Source organism: Glycine soja, chromosome 11 (assembly GCF_004193775.1).
Source record: "Glycine soja cultivar W05 chromosome 11, ASM419377v2, whole genome shotgun sequence".
Taxonomy (NCBI): Eukaryota; Viridiplantae; Streptophyta; class Magnoliopsida; order Fabales; family Fabaceae; genus Glycine; species Glycine soja.
In genome coordinates this window covers 50,413,652-50,434,781 of record NC_041012.1, presented here as the reverse complement: position 1 = coordinate 50,434,781, position 21,130 = coordinate 50,413,652, and the positions used below count along the sequence as shown (strand labels likewise).

At 29.4% G+C, this 21,130-nt stretch overlaps 3 protein-coding genes across 3 annotated transcripts; 1 reads left to right on the top strand and 2 right to left on the bottom strand.

Moving 5' to 3' along the window:
• Positions 1-1,578: 1,578 nt before the first annotated feature.
• LOC114375122 (small RNA-binding protein 11, chloroplastic-like) lies at positions 1,579-4,234 on the bottom strand. Its single transcript, XM_028332871.1, has 4 exons — positions 4,074-4,234; positions 3,932-4,000; positions 3,751-3,857; positions 1,579-1,933 (listed from the first exon to the last, which is right to left on the bottom strand). Exons 1-4 carry the CDS (start codon positions 4,108-4,110, stop codon positions 1,886-1,888), a joined length of 261 nt encoding a protein of 86 aa, XP_028188672.1. The 5' UTR covers positions 4,111-4,234; the 3' UTR covers positions 1,579-1,885.
• A 6,956-nt stretch (positions 4,235-11,190) lies between these two features.
• On the top strand, positions 11,191-14,766 carry LOC114374006 (ras-related protein RABE1c-like). Its single transcript, XM_028331588.1, has 9 exons — positions 11,191-11,323; positions 11,417-11,530; positions 12,412-12,484; positions 12,572-12,672; positions 13,157-13,222; positions 13,327-13,424; positions 14,075-14,137; positions 14,224-14,316; positions 14,420-14,766. The coding sequence occupies exons 2-9, from the start codon at positions 11,458-11,460 to the stop codon at positions 14,498-14,500; spliced, it is 648 nt and encodes a 215-aa protein (XP_028187389.1). The 5' UTR covers positions 11,191-11,323; positions 11,417-11,457; the 3' UTR covers positions 14,501-14,766.
• Positions 14,767-16,976: 2,210 nt separating this feature from the next.
• Positions 16,977-17,709, bottom strand: LOC114375220 (zinc finger protein ZAT12-like). Its single transcript, XM_028332991.1, has one exon. It carries the CDS (start codon positions 17,512-17,514, stop codon positions 16,999-17,001), a length of 516 nt encoding a protein of 171 aa, XP_028188792.1. The 5' UTR covers positions 17,515-17,709; the 3' UTR covers positions 16,977-16,998.
• Positions 17,710-21,130: the final 3,421 nt, after the last annotated feature.

Here is a 21,130-nt window from a genome sequence, read left to right as displayed (position 1 = left end):
AAAAAAATAAGAATATGAAACTCATTTAATTTTATCAATTTGTTGTAATATCTTTCAGAGAGTATAATTCTAATTCTTAAAGTATAAAAACAAATAAAACAATGAAACTAATGGTAAAAATTCATGAATCATGAATAAGATGAACAAAAAATATTAAAATAAATAAAATATTTTTAAAAAATAAATATAACTGACAAAGAAACACGTGACTATCAAAAGCAAATGAGTGGGCGAAAGAAATAGGTAGAACCATCAATTCTTATATATAAATAGATATAAAGAAGGAGAAAGAGAATGAAGAGGTTGAGATTTACTAATAGTAAATTACATATAGGAAATGATTGGTGAGAATGAAAAAGGTTAAAAGTTAGTATTAGTAAGTTATGTATAAGGAATTACAATTTTAATATGATAGGCTGACAATGAAGAGGTTAGAAGCCATTCAGCTGCTGAATGAAAATGATGTTTCTTGCAGTTAGTTCAAAGACCTTCAAAATGAGATTCTCAAAGTGAAAGGAGAGTTTCAGGAATGTTATTATAAACACATTATTAGAAAAGTCAAGATCTATTTTCGAAACATGATTTATCTTTAACTTATGATTCTTATTTTTTTTAATGTTATTCCTGAGTTTGCTGTAAACTTCCTTTTGGAAGATGTAAATTCCCTTCATGAGTATTAATCCATTGGTATCATAAGCTCTTTGCCTAGACAATTCAGCAAAAAAAATAATAATAAAACAAAGAGATTAATATGATAGGCTATAACTAATATGGAGGTTTAGGAAGGAATAAATATTTTAGATGTAAGTGAATTTATATATATTAAGATAACATGAGTGTGTTTGGTTTTATATTGAATAACTGATTTTGAATCTGAAATTAATTTTAGATAAAGTTTTATATGATTGGTTTCATGTTTGAATGATAGAGAAAGGTTTAGAATTTAGAATTGATTGAGTAATTTTTGCATTGAAATAAACTTTTTTTTTATCTTTAGTTGATTTTATAATAAAAATATTTTAACATAAAATCGCATTACTTAAAATTCGATTTGCAAAATCAAATATGTTAAAAATCTATTTTCTCAATCCTTCCTTATATAAAATTACAAACGCACACTGAATCTATAATTTCATCCACTAGGTAAAAACTTTGAATTCCCAAGTTGTCAACGCAACGGGAAGCAAGTGGTCTCTCTCTCTTCTGGTTTAAGGATTTGTTTGCCGCGCAAATTTTCAAGGAATGAGAAACTTTTTCATTCAATGCGCTTATGGGTTTTCTCGCTAACATTTTGTGCCTTCAGCCTTGTTAACAGTCAACTCAGTTTTGATTGGCTTTTATAATTTAGGTTTCGCTGGAATGGTTGAAAATCGATAACATTTCAAAATTTTAATTGAGTTTCTCTTCATCTCTTCAAGATTGAAAGCAATGGGATGCATTGGAATAGTGTAATAATGAAGTGTACCTCATTCAACACTGACATTTCTTCCTCAATTTCAATTTAGTATTCAGGAGTGATTCTATTGAAGATATAGTTTTTTTATTTTTTTATTTTTACCTTATCGAATACAAGTAGTATTATTCTGCTTTATGCAAGTATCTTTAAAAGTAACGTATGTGATAATTTGTTTTTAGACAATAACTTCAATTTTCAAATGCTAAAGCAACACAGAATCCAGTCGTGCAAATCTTTTGCATCACTGTCTCAATTGGATACTGGTATTCTCACAATGTATGCCACTTGTTAGAAGATTGAAGAATGTGAAACCGAGGAGCCTTGAGCATAAAAAAATAATGCCTAGCTGGGTTATTACACTGATTGATCAAGTTTTACTCTACACCTGATGAATGTAACCACTGTATATAAGGCACTGTCTCCTCCAGGTCATTTTTCGTTTGCAGGTTCAACCAAAATCAGCCTTCCATTAACAATCTGCACCATGCAGGAAATGAGATTGTTGTATTGAAATTAAATAAAAAATCAATTCCATAGAACATACAGGTGCTATGTGCATGCCTAGGATTCTTTTTATTATTATTTAGTGGGTAAAGTGATAACAACGAGAGAGCTAGACAACTAAGAGGATATCAAAGATGCATATCAAGGATATAGCAAGACTACTGATTCTGTTTACGAGCTAGATGTGTGCATGCCTAAGAATTTCCATATATCCCAGCCTTTTCTTAAAATTTTCATCTATCATACAGGCTGCATAACAAAAATGGTACAATCTTGATGTGTGTAAGTGCAAACATGATCATTAATGATCAAACTACGGTAAGCCATGCATAGTAAGCGATGAACATTTGGCTATATAATTACTTTCCAAATGAATTAGGGAAATAATTTGGCATGCACAGGACATTTCCAACAAGGGGAAAAGACGAGAAACACAACAAAACCTTATACACAGTACCATATCAGTTCATATTAGTAGAGGGTTTCAAGGCAGGATTTTGACTATGATGGTACACAAATACTAGTATGGAAAAAGATTGTTGGACACCAAATACTAGTTGACACTTAGATAGGGAAAGAGAGAAGTATCATAGGTAATATGATTTGATTCAAAAAAAGAGAAATAACAGGTGTTAGTAGAGTGTATAATATATAGTGGTGTCTATATATCATCACTCTATAGGATTTTGATCAATGAAAGGTGTTGGATAAATTTTTCCATAAGCATTTCTAGAAGAAGAAAATAAAAAGAAAAAAATGAATGAGTTTTTTCATAAACTTATGCTTAAGTTAATTTGTAGAAGCCTTCTTATATAGCTTCTTTGAAATATAATTTTTAACTTACAAATAAGCTAATTTTAGATTATGAAAAAACTCATTTTATTTTTTTCTTCTTATTTTTTTTTTCAGAAAAATGTTTTTGGATAAACTTATCTAATCAGGCCCTAAGTAATAACTAAAAAATTAATGGTGTTTCATGAGAAACTCACAACGAGCATTATAATTATAGAGCTATCTCTCAAGATAAATAAAAAATAAAATAAAATAATGGTCTGATTGTTTATCAGAAAAACATTGATATGCAGTGAATATACACCACATTTGGATTATAATTTTCTGCATGGGTAGTGGGTACACATGCCTAAACCGGTAAACCCAATAAATTTAGCACGGGTTGAAATACATTATATTTATTCTCTAAAAGGAAAATATAAGTACATCCATTTTCCATCTTTATGGCTTCACTCTACCACCAATTGAGGCAGATTATTAAGTTGAGGACAATGTTACATGTTTTCCTCATGTTTCAAGCAGCTTCCAAAGTAGCCATTAATCAACTTTCCATCGAACAAGGATACTCAATGGAAGTCCTAACATGGAACAAAAGTAGTTTGTGAAAGAAATCAAGTAGCTAGAGTAATTAACTTTTTTTTAAAAAATCATCAAGTCTACCATAATCATAAATGCAGCCAAAAGGCATTTACTACAACTTGATGTGGTAGTACAATAATGTTTCGATGGACCAACAAAAGCAAACAAGAACACGTTGTTCATGTCATAGAGATTAGAGACACAAACAAGGAAAGCTAAACTATAAACCGAACTAAGGATTTAAGTCCATACGAATAGTACGTATATCTTTATAAATTGCAATAATCAATCGGTCATTTCAACAAACACCTTCAGTGCATAGACACTTACAACATCAATGCAGTTAATCAAAGCATACCATTATACCGTGCCTAGTACATTGTTATTTATTAAAGTGGGTAGAGATAAGAGAAAATTACCCTGCCATTCATGGCCTTGCAAGCCTTTTCCGCTTCAATTTCAGATTTGAAGGAGACAAAGCCGAAACCTTTGGGCCTTTTGGTTATAGGATCCAACGCTAGATCAGCTGAATGATAAGGGCAAAGTCAGCAAAAGGGCATTTGAGAAGAGAGAAAAAGCACAAGACAAACAGAAACACACCTTGGGTAACTAGTCCGAATGGAGAGAACAACTTCTTGAGCTGCTCCTGTGTAGTGTAAAAGGATAATCCTGAAAAAAATGAAACGAAGCAATGGTGAGGGAGGGGTTGAGCTTGAATCTGGTTCAAGAGAATAACCCTAACTGTGGACGAAGAGCTTTGTCCCGATTCTCTGTGACATCTCCACTTTCCGATTGATTTTAATGTTTACCCTGCTGCTACTTCTTCGTCAAGGGATTCTCGAAACTCCAAATATGTAAATTTGTTTCCAATCAAATATATTTTTTATTTATTCAAGCCAATGATCTCAATTTTCAAATATTCTGTAGTAGGCAATGATTTAAATAATCTAGTAACTTAGGATTTGTTTGAGTTATTTTTTATGTTTAAATACTCTGATTCTTTCTGCATCTTTAAAGAACTTAAATAATTAATTATATTTCTCTCAAAATTTTAAAATAATTGATTTTATAAACAAATATATTTCAAATAGGCGTGAAAACGTGAACGATGCACAGATAACTTACTAGTTTTGCTTACAAGGGTGAGAGTGAGAAATTTGTTTGGGAAAGGGAATCGAACCCATGTTCCATGGATTGTTATTTCTTTTTATCTTCTTTTTATTTGGTTCCTGATGTAATTTAACCATTCTGGATATTGCAGCTTGCTTTTTAACTTACGTTAATTTATTTGAGTTTATCTTCTTCGGAACCCCATTGCCTAAATTATTGTATAAATGTTGAGATGAAAAAGAAAAAATGCTTGAAGCAAACGGATCAGCGTGTTTGAATCTCTTGCACCACCCACTAAGGCTTGCATTTGTATGATTGTTGCACTGTTTTTGGTTGTCAAGGGAAGCTTTGTTAGTTTCACATCGGTGATGATTATTCATATGATGTTACATTAGATGTCTTCTAAATTTTGGTACTTCTGATTGTGCTTTTGTTTTGTTTCATGAATGAATTCTCTTGTATTTTAGTTCATGCTATTGACCTGTTCGAATCTTTCGCATTTGTTGTTAAGTCATACTATTAACTTTTATAATGGTCAACTTTTATTTACTTCGCACCGGAGAATCCGTTGACATTTATAATGAAATGTTTGAACCTCTTTCACTTTTTTGATTGTGTGAAGGGAAGTTTTGTTAGTTTCATCTCGTAATTATTTTCATTTCTCATGATAATTTAGATTTTAGTTTAAGGATGTGTATGTGTGAGTGCACAAGGAAATGTGAGTCTTCCTTCAAAAAATACTTTGCTTCATTCACATGGCTTTTATTTCTTTTTCTGTTCTTTTTATTTGTTTTGTGATATAATCAACGACGTTTGTTAAATACTAGAGTGTATTCATGTGTGGATAAATATTATTTATGAACATTTTTATTTCTTATCTCTCATGTGTAAAATATGTGCTTATAATTTTAGGATAAAAAACACTAATTTCTATTTATGTTTTTATCATTACGTTTTTAATTAATATAGTTAATAATATTAATAAATTTAAAGAAGTAAAATTTATTTTTTAAAAGTATTATCATTAAGATTTTTTCTACGATAAAAAACTTATCATGAAGCTGTTAATCCCTAATTATGACTAATAATTTTTTTATTTATTTGTGATGTCTGTTTCTTACACTATTTAATATTTTATGCTGAAAATTGTTATATTACATGATTAAAATTTTATCCATATTATTGTCAAATAAACAAAAATATTCATATTGTCTATCATTTCGGTTAAATTTATAATTATTAATTCAAAATGAAGTTATAGATAAGAATTCTATGAATGTATGAATACATGATGTTGATGATGTTAAAGAATAATCAAACAAGGTTGCGTTCAAGATTACTTTAACAAACATTCAAAGGTTAAACATTGCTTCAAGATTAATACAAGGTTACTGCAACAAACAAGCATTGCTTCAAGATTAATTCAAGATCAAGTTTTGCTTCAAAAAAAAGTGTTTCCAAGACATCCAAGACTGTGATAATCGATTAACAGAAGACAATTTTGAAGAAACAACTTTTAGGAAAGTTTTGAAATTTGAATTTAAAAGTTGTAATCGATTATCATTGATGTGTAATCGATTACCAGTAATGAAACTCTTGAAATTCAATTTGAAAAGTCACGACCTTTCAAAATATAATTATGTAATCGATTACTAGAATCTTGTAATCGATTATCAGTGAAGAATTCTAGAAAAAACTTTTTGAAAAGGCACATATCTTCAAACCATTTTGAAAAGGCACAAATGACCTATATATATGTGTGTGTGTGTGTGTGTGACTTCAAAAAGTAAGAGAGATATTCTAAAAAAACTTCATTGTCAAATGTTCTCTCAATAATTCTTGAGAAAACACTGACAAATCTACTGAGAGTTCATCCAGAAATTTCAAATTATATTATCATCTCTAAAAGAGAGAAATTTCTCTAGGAACTCCAATTTGTATCATCTACTCTAAAGGAGATAAATCTTTATGTTCTTCTCAGAAAGTCAATTGTAATCAAGAGACTGATTGTTTCTTGAATTATGAGTTTCCTAATCACAAGGGAAAGAGATTTCTTGGGTGTTTAGAAGTTGTAAATAAGATTTTTATAAAGATAGTGAAGAATCTCAAGTGGGTTGCTCGAGGATTGGACATAGGCACGGGAAATGGCCGAACCAGTATAAATCGAGTTCGTATTTCTCTCTTCCCTTATCTCATTTATGTTATTGCAATCAATTTTGTCTTGCATGTTTAAAGAACATTATTAAATTGATTGTTGTTTCTTCTTCTGCATTCTAAGTCTATCATTTCGAAGGGGATTAAAAGTTTGTTAGTGAAAAAATTTTGAAACTTAATTTATCCCCCTTCTTAAGTTATTGAGACCACTTGTTCAACAAATTGATATGAATGTGTGTCATAATTAATTAATCTTAAGTCATAATATAATGCCAAAATTTAGATTTTTTGACATAATTAATTACATGTTAAATCATAATTAATTACTTTTGTTCCGGCGGGCTTACTCGTAGAGCATCTCAAAAGGTCACATGTAGTTGCACCTTTTTATTTCAAATAAATTCATTTGTATAGCTTTTGAGAATATCACATATAGATTTCCTTTTTAAAATAATAATTATACACTAAATCAAAATATCTGAATTATAAATAAGTCCGGTTTTGGTCCTCAAAATGTAAAAAAAAATAATATTTATTAGTCCCTCAAATTTAAAATCTAAAAATTTGCTGCAAACTCCTTTAATAGAAACAATTTGGTGCAAACTAACTTGCTACAGAATATATTCTGATTTTTTAATTGATTGTTAATAAAAAATTCAAAAAAATTGTTTTAATTAATACTCAATTTCTAATTAAATATATTCTGATTTGTTAATTGATTGTTAAATAATCATTATCACCCTTATAATTCAAGCTAAAAAATTTGCTGCAGAGCAATAATCTTTTTTTTAAGATTTTTTAATTGATTATAAGATTTGAAGTTATTGGATACAAAAACTTATTAAAGATTTTTCGAATGATGAACTGAAACCATAAACTTCAAAATAGTATTAGAACTTGTGTTCAAGTGGTCTTTCAAATAACTAATCCAACAATTCTAATTAAACAACTAAGATTTTGTAAAAATATTTTTTCAAAGGTTTTTTTGGAATAATTTAAAGATCAAAGAACCGTAAGATAAATAAATTTAAAAACACTTATAAGAATCAAGAATAAAGTGAAATCGCAATGTTATCGCGAGGATTAAGAGTTTGAACAATTAGGATTGAACTTGATTTTTTTTATTTCAATGTAATAACTATAATTAATTTAATCATTCATGTAATTTGTTCCCAATTCATAAATATATTTTAGCTCAAATATTTTAAGTGAAAGAGTCTAAATCATTTAGATTAACTCCCATTGTCTTGACAAATTAATATAAATAATTAGTATTATTGGTCAAAAATTAATAGAGCTTAATTGATATTTACTTATGTCTAAGGACAATTCCAATTAAATATTTTTCTTAATTTTGAGAACCAAGAGAGTGTTTGATAACTAAACTAATAATTCCTACGATGAAACAATAAGTGATCAGTTTAAAAGAAACATTAAGAATATAATAATAATAATAATAATAATAATAATAATAATAATAATAATAATAATGATAAATACATAAACAATTATATTAAAAAAATGAATTACATGAAATTAAGTCATTCCATCCAACCCGATAAATAAGAAAATTAGCTAATCATAATTTCATTACAATCCTTTAAAGAATTCGAATTCATAAAGTGTAATGAATAAAATAAAATTATCACTGTCTAGAACAATATTGGTGAGATTCCTCCGCTTTTTGTGCCAACCCCCTCAAGTATGCAATCTAAACGCGAAGCAATCCTTCTGTCAAGTAACCTCTGTGGTAAAATGGAAATTAGCACTAAGATAGTGTGGTACGGCAGCACATTGAAGACAATTCTAGCAATGTAATCAAACCCTGCTCCGGGACTTCCAACCGATTCTTTCCTCTCCAGCCCCTTCTCCTGTTCTTGCCTCCGTTGCTCCTCCTTCTCTTTCTGCAATTCTTTCCTACTTATTTGTCTCATTTTGCTGGTGAATTTCTGAACCAGGACGTAGAGACAAGGATGCATTCTTCAAAAGACTGCAAGAAAATTGAGACCCTTTTGGCTTTAGTGCATAACATAAAAAAAAAATCAAATGTGAAATACTTTAATATAATGTAAACGGTTACCTATACACAATGAAAAATAAAACTTACAACAGTCATTTTCGGAAGATTTCTTCGTGTCTGTCATTGACTTTTGCAGACTTGTCACTCTAAAATATTTAACTTAAATGCTAAATAATTGAATGACAATATAAAAAATAGAATCCATACAATGAAAACTGTTCGTTTGCAACGTTTTCAACTTACAAAATAGTGAATAGTAAAATACAACTTACAAGTTATCTTTGGAAGATTTCTCCGAATTTGTCATTGACTGGTGCAGACTTGTTGCTTTGCAATATTTAACTTAAGTTTACCACATGCTTAAACAAATAGACAGAAGTCTGTATATTTTATGTGATTAATTGAATCTCCATAAACTGTGTAAATAATCAGCCTTTTTGATGGTTGAAATCCAATTTCTTGAATCAACACAAGAGAAACGTTGAGCTGCGAGATGCTTGCTTAAGATCATTGGACACTGAATCGGTTGTTGACGGAGCTTTCACGATTCCATTGATTAAACCAAGCTTATTCTTGGCGCTGAGGCTGAGGCGCATTATCAGAATGATGCAAGACCAAAGGGTTAGGTAGTGATGTTTCCTTCTCCTTGTTGTCAATCGAGTTAACCATGTTTGGTTGGTGTGGTAGTGTTTTGGGTCTTCGTGGCAGAAGGTGTTAAACTAGAGGCTACGTGCTTTGATACCATAAACAAATAGAGAAAAGTCTATATATTTGATGTGATTAAACTTTTTACAATTCACTATATACAAGAAGTAGAGAAATATTCTTAGAACAAATCAAGGTATTTTAGGAATATATGGAGAAGAAAGAATGAAGGGTTTGAGCTCTGAGAGATCATGAGGAAGAAGAAAACAAAAGAAGATGAAGGGTTGGATCTTATATACACAAGAAAGAATTTAGCTAGAAGAACACCCAAGATGCAAAGCTCTCCCACACTTGGACGAAGCAAAAACCTCTCCCTCTCCTTTCTCAAAACCCAGGCTAGCTAGGGAGCAACATTTTCTTTTTATAGTGGCTCCCATACCCTAGTAGAAGGGGCCCCACTTGTTGCACATGTTAGGGTTTTCTAATTAGGTGTTTAGGGTTCTTTTAATTCTAACTTAGATTCTATATATATATTACACTAATTAGGTCACTAACTTCTAATAATTAAATTCTTAGGTCGCATGCCTCTCTAATTATTTAATTCTAGTAAAAAATGAATTTTCTAAATTCAAAATACTAAAAATAATTAAGAAAGTTATTTATTAACTCAAATTAACTAATTTTCGTGAACTTAAGTCATTTCTACACTTAATTATACTTAAGTTAATTTTGGAGGCTGGCATCGTTGTTGAATAATTCAATTAATAATCCAGTCATATCTGTAGTTGCCTCTTCATCTGTTTTGGCATAGAGATTGGAATCCTCCACGTAAAAATTAATTAGGCACTGTAATCAGCTACTTTAGGGAAAAATAAAAAAGAGTTGATGAATTACCACAAACAAGTATATGCTTTCCTCAATCATGGGAAATTTCGGCACTTCAAATTAGCATCCAAAAGACCAAAATTTCCAAACCCAACTCAGCCTGTACAATGTTTTGAAAAATCATGCCATAAAAATAAAATTTGATTATTATTATTATTATTAATTCATATATTAGCCAAATTTAAAAATAAAAATATTGGGATGCTTGTTAGAATGAGAATAAACTAGGTAGCTATTTATTTTAGGGAGTGGTTGGTAGGGAAAACTTTTTTCATTATTCTTGAAGATTATGATTTATGGAAATGAATAAAATCTTTGTAATTTGCCATTAAAAAAATTTAGACAATTTTTTTTTAAAATCAAAACATTACTTGATATTTTTATTGATTATTTTAATAATTTAACAAGGACAACATGATGTTTTTATTATAATAAAAAAAAATTAAATTCAAGAAAATAAGATTCTCACCTCTTTACATAAACAAGTTTTCGTTAGCTAGTTTCTTTAACCATGAATATTAAACATGAGAAATTAGATTTCTCAACTTAAGATTCTCATGAAACAAAAAATTGTGAACTTGACACCCAAAAAGAAAAATAAAAATATTCACTTATATTTTTTATTATAATATCCATTAGATGTTGAATAAATTTATTAATTGCATAACCTATAGTATAATTTTAGAAAAAATATATAATTGATGAATTGTGATTGAATATTAATATAAAATAGTTCTAATTATCATAAAAAATTATATAAGTTATGATTTGTGATTAAATAATAGTTATTTTATTAAAAAACTCAATGTAAAAAAATTTAGAACAAGTGAGGCACTTTCATTTAACAAACTACAAACTACAAACTAGGCGCTTATGGAGAATGTTTGGTAGCTACAATATATAAAAATGAAAATTTTACAATGAATGAATATGAATATGGAAACAGCCTTACAACAAATTGGGTGCCTCTATAGTCGGGGAAGGCTCCCAAGTTGAAGGTTGTATCCTACTCCTACTGTTCTGGTCAATAAAAAATTCCCGAGACTTTTAACTTTATTATTATTATTTTAAAATTACAAAAATATAAAATAAAAACAGCAAAATTACACATCGCTCTTCTCTCTCTCTAAAAATCTCCGGCGGTCCTTCAGTCCATTTTCCTTTCCATTTCGGATCTGGTTCTTCTCTCTCTCTCTCTCTCTTGCATTCCAGTTTTTTGCGTGTGCGAATTAACTCGAAAATGATTCCCTTTATTTTTGGATCGTATGCAGATAGGAATAGATTTCGTCAGTGTTGAAATCACGAGAAATTCATGGCTGCTCCACCGGCAAGAGCTCGTGCGGATTACGATTATCTCATAAAACTTCTCTTGATTGGCGATAGTGGTAAGTCACTCCTCATAATTTCGTCGATTATTCCTGCAGGTTACGAAACACAAAACATTGCAAACAAAAATGGCATCATTTTTGTCTCGAATTGTTTAATTTGGATTTTGATGCAAGTATATTTAATCTTTGAGTTTGAATCTTTTCATGATCTAGCTTTTGCTAGTATTTGAATGATTGTTCTATTACCGTGATACAACTAGGAGATTCTGTTAAGTGATGTTATACAGACACATCTATATAAAAAGCACTCCGTCAATGTTATCTCTCTCTTTATCAGATCATATTATTTATCATATCTATACTTATCAGAGTTTGGTGTCCACCGAACTTTTCCTAATTCTGTTTGATCATAGTCTGAAATCTGAATATGTTGGATAACTTCTCCATCGTATATAATTAGGCCCCTCTCTACTTTGACAATGATATGCTTTATTGCAACATTTACTATATTAATAACCACTTTACTTTGCAGCTTCTTTATAGAGTTTTTTTTTTTCTTTTTTTCTTGAATGATTATTTAGTGGAAAAAAAAAAAAAGAACCAAAACATGGTAACGGAAGTTGCTTTTTAGCTTTGTTTTCTTGCATACTTTAATCTGTTTAATCCATAGGGAAGAAGAAATTTGACCTTAGCTTGGCGTTTCTCATGAACTCTTTTCCCGTGCCTTGATTATTTACTATAGTATATATGTCATAGATATAGATTCTTCCATCCTCTCTGTTTATTTTCTTTAGAGGATCAAGGAATAGAATAAAAGTATTATAGTAACATAAAGAAATGAAAAAAATACTGTGGCCATAGAAACTGCTAGAGATGTGCATTGGTATGCAAATTCCTTAATTTTCACAAACCTTTTTTTTTGTTATTCTTGGTTGCAGGTGTCGGAAAGAGTTGCCTTCTTCTACGATTCTCCGATGGTTCTTTCACAACTAGTTTCATCACAACCATAGGGTGAGTTTTCACAATTTAGCATTTAGTTATAGAATCTTGTGTGCCAGAAGTTTCCTTAACATCTCAAGGTCTACCCTCCTGGTGCAGCATTGATTTTAAGATAAGAACCATTGAGCAGGATGGAAAACGGATCAAGCTCCAAATTTGGGATACTGCAGGTCAGGAGCGGTTCCGAACAATTACAACCGGTAAGTTCTATGTTAGTTGCAGATGACTTAACACAACTCTCCTTCTTTACCTGAGCTTGGGACTGGATATGGAATCATAGGCGGATTTATCCCATGCCTAAGCCTAAAATAAATAGTCTTCACTTTCTGTTTGGGTTCCTATTGTTTAAATTGCCAGCCATGTAAAATTTATAAGCAAAATAGTTTTTGGGAACGTCTCCCTTGTTGACTTTTTTAATTCAAAATTGATCAGTGATTAATGTGATGATCACTAATGAGTTTCTTCTTGAATTATCTAAAATGAACTTTCGCTAGTGGTACCTGTTGTTTCTCTGTTTGATGTGTCATGAGTTAAATTCCATATCCATTTGAATGGGTACAATTTCATTGCTGTAACTGTAGAGTTCTTTTATTCTTCATTGGTTTTCAAGCTTTGTGCCAATATGAGTATTTATCGAGTAGTTTATTTTGTGCCAAGCCTTTACTGAATTCCCTGTTTTTTCAGCTTACTATCGTGGTGCTATGGGCATATTGCTAGTCTATGACGTTACAGACGAATCTTCATTTAACAGTAAAGTTTCCATCTGTTACTTCGATTTAAAATTTGGAGATATGAGTTTTTCTCTTCAAAGGCTTTCTCATTTGGAATATTCTTCCATCTTATGCCAATTTCAGATATCAGGAATTGGATTCGTAACATTGAGCAGCATGCTTCAGACAATGTTAACAAAGTACTGGTGGGGAACAAAGCTGACATGGATGAAAGCAAACGGGTATGCAAACAACTGGGACCTTTCTCTTTATGAGAGGTATCTAGGACCTTCGATGCACCTATTTTGTGCAGATATAAGTCGAGGGAACTCAGGAAATGACCCATTATTGTCTGCAAATATACTTTCTTCTTACTGTTGTGCAAGATTTAGTCTTGGTTGCACCATAATGCAGTGTGTTCTGTTTGAGATTTATAGTTCCTATTTTTGTTTAAAACCTACAAACAGACGTTCAGTCAGAAGTTGGAATTTGTAGCTTCTCATAAAACTAAGTTTTGTAATGTGTGCCCACATAGTGAAACGGAAAAATAAACATGCCCTTAACAGTCAACACAACGCACCAATTCACGTCTGCACACTTAACCATGTGCTTTTGAAACCACTTTTAGTTGAAACTGGTTTTTGTCCTTGTGACATCTGTTCACAAATCCAAAATTTTAAACAAACATGCTTAATGATGTTAGAGGAACCATGTGTTAGACCATTAGTGAATGAAACATTTTTGTTTGAGGTTGAGAGCAAAGTGGTTAAGGGGATTGAGTTCTGATTTGATGCCATTAATTGAATTAGTAACATCCGGGATCCTTTCTTTCTCAAATGTTTGTCAAATTTGAGATAATTGGATTTATATATGCCTTTGCCTTTCTTTCTAGGTTGTGCCTACCTCCAAGGGCCAAGCACTGGCCGATGAGTATGGAATCAAATTCTTTGAAACAGTAAGTGATGCTTGCATGAAAATGTGGAAACTTCCTTAACTCCTTAATTTTTGTTATTTTTGCCTACTTGAAAATTTCTATTGCAGAGTGCAAAGACAAATCTAAATGTGGAGGAAGTTTTCTTCTCTATTGCAAGAGATATAAAACAAAGGCTTGCTGACACTGACTCTAAGGCAGAGGTATTTAAATTTCATCTTTCTTGAATTCAAGAACAAGTTTATTTGTCTTGATAACCTTTTCTCTTTCCATCATGTTGAATGTCTCGCCATATTTTCATTGCAGCCAGCAGGAATTAAAATCAACAACCAACTAGATCATGCAACGGCTGGGGAAGTTGCACAAAAGTCAGCTTGTTGTGGTTGAGGAGGCAACATTATTATCCAAGAACAAGAAGGAGGAAAATACATGCATGATGATAAATTGATGATGATTCGTGCTTTGGATTTTACGCGGTCATTCTTTAATAGTTTCTTTCCTAGATTAAGTTATATATTAATTCAAAGTTAGATATGATTGTGTCATTGCCCCTTGTGTTGTTTGTTTGGGCAACAAATCTATTGATCGTTGATATTTTGAATGGTTAATTGCATTGATATTCTTTAAAACGTAATAAAATTATATTGACCCTATTCTTAGTTAAAAAAAATTACACTATTTATTTGATGTTAAATATTGCTAAGCAAATATTTTCTTGCTCTTTTATGTTTTAGATACATTATACATATATATACTCCGAACAACATTTTATATTTCATATAAGTACAATTATACTGAACTTATTTATGAAAACTAGAAGGGAGGTCATTATAATTTTGTTACACGAGAGCTCCATGCTTCTTTTTTTTTTTTCATTTTAATAATTTTTACCAATCATGTGATCACTGACATATTTGTCATCAAGTGAGAAATTTCTAGAGAAAATTAATAAATTTAAGATTTTTTTTCTTTAATGCAGGAATATGCTATTATTATTATAGCACTTTTTATAGTAAGATAGTTCAATCGATAAATTTAAAAAGTTTATAATGATTTCTTACAACAATCAAAGTGTTTTTTTAATGTATAACATAATAAACTTTTTTACTAACAAATAAACACTATTTGGTTGGTTATAAATGTTGTTATACCTTAATTCTATGTTTACCAAACAATTGGGTATTATATTTTTAATGAAGCTTTTATATCTTAAAAAAGTACTGTTAATAAGCTTGTAGATAACCAAAATGCAATCAAGTTGGAAGACTCCTTTCTATAGTAGTATAAACTACATACATGTAATGTGTGAATGAGAAGACCAATTAATTGTAAAATTAAGGCTTCGTAGTTCAAACTCATAAAGAAAAAACATTATGATTGTATTAAACTAATGACTTAATTTTATAATTTATTTACTTTTTTAATAATTTATGCCTTAATTATAATTAAAAGTTTAATTAGGTCCTTAATAATTAAAAAGTTCATTCAGGTTTTTAATTATTTTAAAATTTCAATTAGTTCCTTCAATTATTAAAAAAACTTCAATTAAGTCTTTTAATAGAATCTCCAATTATTAAAAAATTCAATCAAAATTTATATATTTTATTAAACAAAATGATCTGATGTAGTATTTTAAATAATTAAATGACTTATTTAAACTTTATGATATATTTCTCTTAAATGAAGAGATTAAGTTGTTTATTAATCCGTTCTAATTGCTTTTCTTTGTGCTAGATTGAGTGACACATGTTCATATATGCATGAGCATATGCTTGGATTGGATGATAAAAATCTTTATTTTATTCTTTAAAATTATGAGATGTTGTCATACCAATCCATGAAATTAAAAAAAAGTAAAATAAATTTTTATAAGTTAAGTTAGTCCTTAACATTAATCATTTGTGACAGTTATATGTGGTGACACACCACATCTCAATCATGCACACATTTAAGGAACAAAATAATAATTTTAAAATTCCTTTTACAATTATTTCAAGTAACCATGACACTTCATTTTTAGGGATTATAATATATGTTAACAATTTTTACAACACTTTTTTATAATATTTTTTTCTTTATACTCCATCATATCATTTAACTTATTTCAACCTTTTTCTTCTCTTCCTGTATTTTTATTTAATGCAAAAATTACTGGGAAAGGTTTTGTTATAATAGCATTACTCGATCAAACAAAAATGTACATATAGAACAACTTCTTTTTAAGAAAAAAATGGGTTAAAAAAGTTTATTTGTCCAAGGTGGACTAGTTCGCGCGGGGATTGAATTCTGGTAAATGTTGTCTATATGTTTCAAGTGAGTTGAGATGAAGTCTTCTGAATTCAGTTGATCCTCATACAACATTGAGACACCATGAAAAACGAATGGATACCTGCAAAACAGCAAAATATACTTCAACATTCAAGTCAATAAGAATTCCATCAAAATGATGTGTATGCTACAAATGCCATTGAAAGTATTTTTAGGGGGTCTAATGCAATTTAGATTTCTTACATCGAAAGGCCTTTCGTAGGCAATGATATTTTGCATTGGTGTAAAAAGAAGACAATTTTATTTTGGTCGGTGTGTGATTCATTGTTCGCTCATGTTTCTCGTATTGATTTCTTATAATTCATAAAGGAGATATTTATATTTCTACAATTTAATAAGATGCCAAATTATAATTGGTTGTTGGAGATATTTTTTCTTGTATTAGACACAATATGACTACAACAAAAAGAACTACCTGCCAATAGGTGCGTACGTGTAATAATAAATTTCGAAAAATACACAATAACTATATATATATATATATATATATATATATATATATATATATATATATATAAGAAAAAAAGAATCTGGTGTAGTACAAAATTAATTTCCAATCAAATGAAACAATTGAGGACGGGCGTCCTTAAGTTGAGCTTCAGATCATCCTCCTCCATTGGCGTCAAGTTCAAGTCCAAACGCAAATTCAACCTTTCATGAGCATCTTTTGATGAATTCTTCAAGATGGACAACGAAGAAGGTTTACCACACAACAAGCCATCATTAATAGCACTTCTATGCTTTCTCATGTGCCCTCCCAAGGCTTGTCCAATGGCAAACTCAAGCCCACAAATCGGACACGGGTGCATCCTAGGTTGTTTCATGGTTGGGTTATTCGGTAACTCGTGATGCCACGAAAGATCTGTGACCATAAGCTTTGGTTTTTTGTGACTTGCTCTGTGGCCGCCAAGGGCTTGAAAAGAAGAGAACCTTCTATTGCAAGTCTTGCACTTGAAATCACCATCATCTCTACCCTTTGATATTGGATAATTGGTTTCACTCTCACCAACTTTGGTCAATAGCATCAAGCAATTAGCCATGTCTAACTCACCCTCTTCTCTGCCTCTCTTCATGGCTACTACGTACGTAGGTCGGTTTAATGGGTTACTATAGCAAAAAAGTGCACTACACGAAAGTTGTTGAGATTGAGAAGTGCCCTAGTTTCTAAGTAATGAGATTATGAGAATTTGAAGGCACTTCACTCTAAAATATATACATAAGATTCTCCAACGTGTCATTAAGGTGCATGTAGGTACGATTATGACTTGATCTTCGGAATTATACACGGATAAAGTGGCAAAAATAGCCTTGTTTTTCCTTTGCAATTAAGAATTTAGGAACTAATGGTGGCAATAGGTGTAAATATGTCAAGTCCAGAGACAAAAATATTCTTAATTTGTACATGCGTTGGTACTTGGTAGTTGCTAGCTAAGTTTGCGTGACCGCGTTTCCAAAGGGGCCAGACCCATTCGTGTATTTGTTTTTTCTTTTTTTTTAAATTATTCATTTGGTCACCATAATTTTATATCTTTTAATTTTTAAGTAATTTTTTTAGTCCATATAATTTATATTTTAATTCTCTTTTAATTTTTATAATTTAAAATTATTTTTTAATCTTTATAATTTGTATTTTAATTTTCTTTTAGTCCTTATAGTTTAAAAGTGATGTTTTTAATCTCTATAATTTATATTTTAATTATCTTTTAGTTCTTATTACAAAAAATATATATAAAAATAATTAGTTACAAATTAGTCATAAATTATCAATTATTTTTTTATTATAAATTATTTTATGATAGATTAGTTACGAATTATTTGCTAATTTTTTTATAGTTAATTATAATTGATAATATTACTCATATTTTGATGATAAGAACTAAAAGAGAATTAAAATATAAAATATATGAACTAAAAAAATCATTTTCAAACTACAAGGACTAAAAGAAAATTAAAATATAAATTATAGGAATTAAAAAAATAACTTTAAAACTATAAGGATTAAAATATATAAATAATAAATTATAAGAAACAATGAGTAATTAAATCTTTCTTTTTTTTAACCACCTAATTAAGGCTTTTGCCTTTCGGATAGAATTCAACTAACTTTTATTTTTTTTATCCATTATAAAATTAATCATCAATTCAAAATTTAATCAAACTCAAATTTAATGTGTATGTCAATAAATGTTTGTCCAGTTACCGAGATTTAAACTTACATCTCACACGAGATGAAATCTTGTTATAGATGTAAGAATTTTATTGATACATAATTTATAAATATTTTTCTAAGCACTTAATAAGTGTTGAAATATATATTGATATTAATAAATTTTTGAGATTCAACTCAGCTAAGAACTTTTTCTCATAAAAAAAATTCAGTGTGTATCGCTTAGTCAAGTCTATGCTGAAAATAACGACGAATCCGGCTGAAATTACTAGTCATGTAACTATGTTTTTTGTATTCTCTAGAACTTTTGAAGAAAAATAACGCCTAGTGCGTCACACGAGTCTTGTTTCGTCCCATCTTAATATGATTACCACTTTTCTTTTTTGTATGTACTTGAGGATATTATATTAGAGCTGAGTTTTCATCTCAATAAATTAAACTACATGCGGTCTGAAATGGAGAAAATACTTATTTATTTATTAAATTATGTATCAATTTCTGGAAAATGACAGTTTTTGAAATGGAATAAAGGATAGTGGGAGATGATAGGCCCATTCAGCGTAGCGTGTGGGCCTAGTAAAATTTGGTGAGTATGAAAGGAAGAAGCAGAAGAATGTTGTATTTTTTTCTCTGTTTTTTATCTTTCCATCCATACATCCTAGAAATGACATGTAAAATGTATCGTTAGAGAAATGATTTTTAGACATTATTTTTTTGGAATATTTTATTAGTATTTATAATTTTTTTGTCCTATTTCACTTTTTGTTTATCATATTATATATATGATTTATATGACCTATCATAACTATATATTTTTTATTTCTCTCTTTTAGGCGTTAAATAGATTTTTTATTATCCAAATATCATTTTGCTAAAATTTAACGCTGCATCTGTTGAAGGTTCTGCACACGACAAATCACAAGGGCAAACGCGTGTCACAGGCACTAAAACGTACTGCGTTATGCATCGACTTTAATCAAACGCTGTGCGTCAATACACACTTGTGCGCGTGAATTCTTTTCTGGCATCCTCGTCATGTTTTGTTTGGTTTACGATAGAAAGTGAGAAATAGAAGAATTTCTCTTTTTTTTTTTTTTATCAAACACAATCTCACCTCAGCTTATCAGTGATTGATTTGATCAATTCCAATCAACAGATTAAATTATGACTTATGAGTCATTTCGCCAATCTAGAATCCACCTTTTCCTAGTTCCTACTGAGGTTTTCGGTCGGAATAAAATTAGTGACAGATCTAAAATTTTAAGTTAATGGAATTTAAATTATAAAAAATAAAATTAATAGGTTGAATCATATAAATATAAATAAAATAAAATATAAAAATATAAGATTTTATTTATAAATTTTAAAAATGAAGAATACAAATACACACGTCAAAGCAATGTACGTCCGGCCACTGGATAAGATAAGAGTTTCAATCATTTTCGTCACTAGCTGATGGAAAAAGAATAAAAGCTTGCTACCAACTACCAAGTTTTCTTATGCCATATTTAGTTATACATTTAGGATGATTTTTATAAAACTTTTATATATATATATATATATATATTATCCATTATTTTTAATCATACAAATAAATATTAAAAAAAATCATTTTCTTTCCCTTTTAGTTTTATCCATTCAAACAATATAATTTTCTATTTTATTTTCGTTTTACTATTGTCCTTTCTATTTTTCCCTTATGTATATATTTTTAGAAGATTTTAAAGCTTCAGTTTTTTTTTTGTCTTCTTTTTAACAATTGACTCACTTCGTATATTCTATTATTCTTTGAGTTGTTATTAAAATTTATACCAGCCTCGTCAAAAAAGAAATTATAATTTGTTCCGTCATAATTAGGTACTAAAATAAAACAACTTATCAATGCTTACTATCTGATTCGTATTACTTACACTGATTTATTGAATTAATCTTATAATTTTTTTTAATAAAATGTCAGACACTCAAGCTTTAGGTCATTTAATTATTCACAATTTTGACATACTAATTTTTAGCAGATTTAAAAAAGAATATTAAAATTCAAAGAGTTCACCGCAGTAACATAAGTTCTGTTGCGTTAATATAAATAATAATGATTTATCTAGTAATAGGATATATGTTTAATTTTCACTGTGTTCAAAAATCTTTTCAACCAATAATAATTATTGTAAGGGAGATTAATCTCTAACTTAACAGGTTAAGATATATGTGTTTTTTGACCTTGAAAAAAAGAATATTAAAATATAATATTTTTTTCATTTTTATCCCTAATATTTTAATGAGATTTCTCCTTTATCCCTCCTAATCAAAACATTCTTAAGGATCAATGTTAGTCGGAATTTTCTTTAATTGCAAATAAAATACAGAGTATAAGAAATTAATTTTCTAAACTTCAGATATTTTATTTGTAAAAAAAAACTTCAGATATTTTGGAAACAAATTTTCCCCTATATTAAATGTCCCTTTAGGGATAATGTTCTCGATGACGAAAATTTGTTGAAATTTTTTGGTGAGTGTTGGAATTC